General features: G+C 38.1%; 1 protein-coding gene across 1 annotated transcript; it reads right to left on the bottom strand.

Moving 5' to 3' along the window:
* Positions 1 to 412: 412 nt before the first annotated feature.
* On the bottom strand, positions 413 to 2,558 carry LOC122914018 (olfactory receptor 8G1-like). The gene has a single exon (XM_044260661.1). It carries the CDS (start codon positions 2,556 to 2,558, stop codon positions 1,599 to 1,601), a length of 960 nt encoding a protein of 319 aa, XP_044116596.1. The 3' UTR covers positions 413 to 1,598.
* Between the last annotated feature and the right edge of the window lie 2,912 nt (positions 2,559 to 5,470).

The following is a 5,470-nucleotide window of genomic DNA, read 5'->3' as shown; positions in this document are numbered from 1 at the left end:
TGGAGAGAAGTGAGTTGGGGGAAATAGAAAGGGGAGATGAACCATGAGAGACTGTGGACTCTGAGAAACAAACTGAGGGTTTTGGAGGGGAGTTGAGGGGTCGGGTGAGCCTGGTGATGGGTACTGTGGAGGGCACATATTGCATGAAGCACTGGGTATGGGACATAAACAATGAATTCCAAAACACTGAAAAGGAATTTGGGTAAATTGGAAGGGGAGGTGAACCATGAGAGACTATGGACTCTGAAAAACAATCTGAGGGGTTTGAAGTGGAGGGGGGGGTGGGAGGTTGGGGTACCAGGTGGTGGGTATTATAGAGGGCACGGGTTGCATGGAGCACTGGGTGTGGTGAAAAAATAATGAATAATGTTTTTCTGAAAATAAATAAATTGGAAAAAAATGTTAAAAAAAAGAAATTTAAAAAAAATAAATTTTTAAAAAGTATAAGACTTTTTTTTCAAAAAAAAAAAAAGAATATATATGGCTGGCCATATATTAATCACCAAGGAAATTCAAAGAAAACCACAATGAGATATCACCTTACACCTATCAGAATGACTAAAATCAGAAGGACAAAAAATAACAAGTATTTGGTGAGGATGGGCAGAAAAAGGAATGCTTGTGTACTGTTGGTGGGAATGTAAATTGGTATAGCCACTGTGGAAAATAGTGTAGAGGTTCTTTGAAATACTAAAAATAGAAACATCATACAATGTTTAAGTTCATCATAGATGATCAGATCCATAAAGGCAGAGAATAAACTCTTGGTTGCCAGAAGGGAGAGGATTGGGGGAAATGAGCAAAATGAGTGAAGGGAATTGAGATAAACAGGCCTCCAGTTATGGGATGGGTAAGTCATAAGAATAAAAGGCACAGTATAGGGAATATAGCCAATGATATTAGAATAGTGTTGTATAGTAACAGATGGTAGCTACATTTGTGGATAACGTAGCATAACATATGTTGAATCACTATGTTGTACACCTGAAACTAAAGTAACATTGTATGCCAACTACACCTGAATTTAAAAAGAGGAAGAGAGAGAGAAAAGCATACTGGTAAGACCTTACCATAGAGTTCTGGCAGGTGGTATATGATATCTAATATGATTAGTCACGGTCTTCAAACCAACCATGTAAAATTAAAATAGCTTATGAACCCTATATGACAATCACAGTCATTTATAACATTTTGTCCTTTCAAATAACTAGTACAAGTTAAAAGTCTTGAAAAACATATTTAAAGATAATTAAAGAATTAGCAGAAGAATTGTACTTGACTTATTTCACCTATTTAGGTTAGTAAATGCCAATTTTGTGCATTCTATTTCTAGAGGATACTCTAATTCTGCAAATTTTATTTGTCTGAGCTGTGCTTTCTAACCCCAGTATACTTGGTGCTCTCTGATGTCCATGTGGTGTCCAATTCTATGTCCAAAACATGGCATTGTATGGTCCTGCTTTCCATATGACTGGCACTATGATCCAGTCTCCTCCTACACTGTTTTTCCAAATTATCAGGTAGTCACAACAATCCCATTACTTGTAGACATACATCGCTGTCTCTGCACTGTTTCCTTATCAAACCTCATTGGAGAATTATAAGTTTTTGGTCAGGCAAAATACCTCTTTTCTTCTTTTTTCAAGGATCTTATTTAGGGCAACCTTGACATCCTTATTCCGCAGGCTATAGATCAGGGGGTTCAGCATGGGCACAATGATGGTATAAAACACAGAGGACACTTTCCCTTGGTCCATGGAGCTCACAGATGATGGCTGCAGGTACATGAAGGCAGCAGATCCATAGAAGACAGCCACAGCTGAGATGTGGGAGCTGCAGGTGCTGAAGGCTTTGGACCTGCCCTCAGTGGAGCGGATGCGGAGGATGCTGGAGAGGATGAAGACGTAGGAGCTAAGGATCATCAGGCTGGGGGCAAGGATATTAAATGCACTGAAACACAAAACCACCACCTCATTAATGTAAGTGCTGGAGCAGGAAAGCTCCAGGAGTGGGAAGAGATCACAGAAGTAATGGTTGATCCTATCAGCTTTGCAGAAAAGCACTTTTAACATGCAGCCAGTGTGAGCTGTGGCACCAGTCAAGCCCATGATATATACGCCAACTACCATCCCAGAGCAGACCTGGTAAGACATGGTGACATTGTAAAGCAATGGGTTACAGATGGCAACATAGCGGTCATATGCCATTGCAGCCAACATGTGACATTCTGAGATAACAAATACAAGGAAGAAGTAGAGCTGAGTCATGCATGCTTGGTAGGAGATAAAATTTCTCTCTGTCACAAAGTTCACTAACATTTTGGGGGTAATGACAGTGGAATGGCAGAGATCAATGAAGGACAAGCTACTGAGGAAGTAGTACATGGGGGTGTGCAAGTGGGCACTGAGCCCTATCAGTGTGATCATGCCCAGGTTCCCCACCACCGTGACCACATAGATTCCTAGGAAGAGGAAGAAAAGGGGCAGCTGGAGTTCTGGTTTCTCTGTTAGCCCAGCGAGGATGAACTCGGTCACTGTAGAGTGATTTCCTGCTGTCATTTTCCTCTGGGAATTTTATGTAGAAAGAAAAGAAGAAAAATCGTGGTAGATATTTATTCTCCCACCATGTAATGTAGTATGAAACAGAATTTGTCTTTTCAATCAGGTAACTCCAGTTCTATGTCTGTCCCTGACCTATGTTAGTGCTCAGAGACCCTGAGGTCTCAGTAATATGGGGCATGTAAATAAATATCAGAGAGAACTAGTCTCTTTTTTGTTCTATGCTTAAGAGTGGCTCTTATCTACTCCTGTATTTATTGTAGCATTATTCATGATAGCCAAATTATGGAAGCAGCCCAAGTGTCCATCGATAGACAAATGGATAAAAATGGGATACACACACACACACACACACACACACATAATGAAATATCATTCAGCCATAAAAAAGAATGAAATATTGCCATTTGCAACAGCATGGATGAATCTAGAGAGTATAATGCTGAGTGAAATAAGCCCATCAGACAGAGACATATGCCAAATGATTTCACTCATATATGAAATTTAAAAAACAAAACAAATGAACAAAGGGAAAAATAAGAGTCAAGTCAAAAACAGAGTCTTAACTATAGGGAATAAACAGATAATGGAGAGGAGGTAGGTGTAGAATGGGTAAAATAGAATAGGATTAAAAGTAAACTTATCTTAATGAGAACAGAGTTATATAGGGAATTGTTGAATCACTATATTGTACACTTGAAATTAATATAATACTGTATGTTACACTGGAATTTAAAAAAAATAGCCCATGGCTTGGTTTTATTACTCTCACTTCTTATGCAGAACAAATACCAGTATGCCTGGTTTCATATTAGGTAACTGAGGGTTATAATGGTTGGATATTTGCTCGTATTTAGGTATGTAATCAGTAAATGATCAAGGATATGAGCTAAGGCTTGTCTGTTTCACCTTCCATATCTTATTTTATTTTATCTTTTTAAAAGATTTTATTTATTTATTTGACAGAGAGAGAGAGGGATCACAAGTAGGCAAAGCAGCAGGAAGAGGGAGTGAGAGAAGCAGGCTCCCTGCTGAGCAGAGAGCCTGATGTGGGGCTCGATCCCAGGATCCGGGGATCATGACCTGAGCTGAAGGCAGAGGCTTTATCCCACTGAGCCACCCAGGCACCCCCCCCCATATCTTATTTTAACTACTTATGTCTGCTCCCCTATCTTTATCTCTTTGTCATAGCAGAGAAGCCACTCGCAGCAATTAGTGTGAAGGAAAGAACTTATGTAAAGTACTGCAGTAGTGTACTGACAACTGATCTAGTCTAGACTTCCTGTGCTGAGTACCCTGACTATTGACACCCCTTCAAAAATACAGAAATACTGGCTCTGGAATGTAACTGGATAGCTAACAAGTCTATCATTCAGCTTGAATTCCATATGCAGGAGGGGTGTGAGTTTCCTAATGAGGAATTTGGAAATATGAAACGTTAAAGTCCAAATTAGTTTATTCCAAAAACACTTACAGAATACTCACCATTAGCTAAGTGCTTTCTATGACTTGATGTGGTCTGTGATCCTTGGAATTTATGTTCTGGGAGAACAGAGCTGCAGAATGTCAATCTTGCAGGATACATACTAAATGTTTCTGTGCACATGATCTTGGTGTCTTTGTACTCACCTTCAACCAGAGCTTTTAAAAGCACGCCTTCAGGGGCACAAGAGACCAAAGCAGAAAGATTATGTGTATCTTTCTCTCTCTGGGATATGATCTGGAAAAATCTGATGATTCCAAGTAAAGTACGCTGTGATGATTGTTCTGTCTTCAAAAGAAAGAGATCCAAGAGATACCATCACAGATTATTGGTGTATCAAAAACAAGGGTATGTATATTTAGATTAAAATTAAAAGACTTATAATAGCCAAATTATGGAAACAGCCAAGTGTCCAAGAACTGATGTATGGATAAAGAAACTGTGATACATATCTGGAACTTTCTACCCATTAAATAAATCCCCTTTCTTCTTGTTCCTTGGGACCTGGTAACTCTTATTTTATTCTATGATTCTATGAATTTAATTACTTTAGATAACTCACATAAGTGTAGTCATACAGTATTTATATTTTTGTGACTGACTTATTTCACTTAATTTAACATCTTAAAGATTTCTCAAACTTAAATGACTCAAAGGACCAACTTAATTTAAAAAAATAAGAGCTTACGATGCAATTTGAAGAGCATATGTCTGGTCAAAAAAACATTCTGTTTTACTTTTTCAATAGCAGCACCATCCATTAAAAAAAACACAGCTATCATCATACTTAATGATGAAAGGTTGATTATTATCCCCTAACATGAGGAACATGACAAAGATGGCCTACCACTTCTACTCAGCCTTATACTGGAGATTCTATTGACAGCATTCAAGGAAAACAATGGAATAAAAGGCATCCACATTGGAAAGGAAATGGTAAAACTATCTCTATTCACAGATTACATGATGTAATATAGAGAAAATCTTAAGGAATTTATTTTTTTTAAACTTAGATATAATTAACCAGTTCAGCAATGTTGAAAAATACATCAATATATAATGCTCAGTTGTATTTCTACACACTTGCAATAAAGAATCCAGAAAACTCACTTCTCTTGGGGGAAATTGGAGGGGGAGATGAACCATAAGAGACTGTGGACTCTGAGGAACTAACTGAGGGTTTTGGAGGGGAGGGAGGTGGGACATTGGGTTAGCCTGGTGGTGGGTATTATAGAGGGCACGTATTGCATGGAGCACTGGGTATGGTGCATAAACAATGAATTCTGGAACACTGAAAAGAAAGTAAAAAAAAAAATTAAAAAAAAAGAAGCCAGAAAAAAATTCCATTTATAACAGCACCAAAAATAATAAAATACTTGGTAACAAAATAAAAAAAGAAACACAAGACATGTACACTGAAAATTACAAA

The sequence above is a fragment of the Neovison vison genome, chromosome 7 (assembly GCF_020171115.1).
Source record: "Neovison vison isolate M4711 chromosome 7, ASM_NN_V1, whole genome shotgun sequence".
Classification (NCBI taxonomy): domain Eukaryota; kingdom Metazoa; phylum Chordata; class Mammalia; order Carnivora; family Mustelidae; genus Neogale; species Neogale vison.
The sequence above is the reverse complement of the archived record's forward strand: the minus strand, read 5'-3'. Positions and strand labels throughout refer to the sequence as shown.

Coding starts and splice junctions, on each gene's coding strand:
- LOC122914018 (XM_044260661.1), bottom strand. CDS start 2,558: ATGACAGCAGGAAATCACTCTACAGTGACCGAGTTCATCCTCGCTGGG.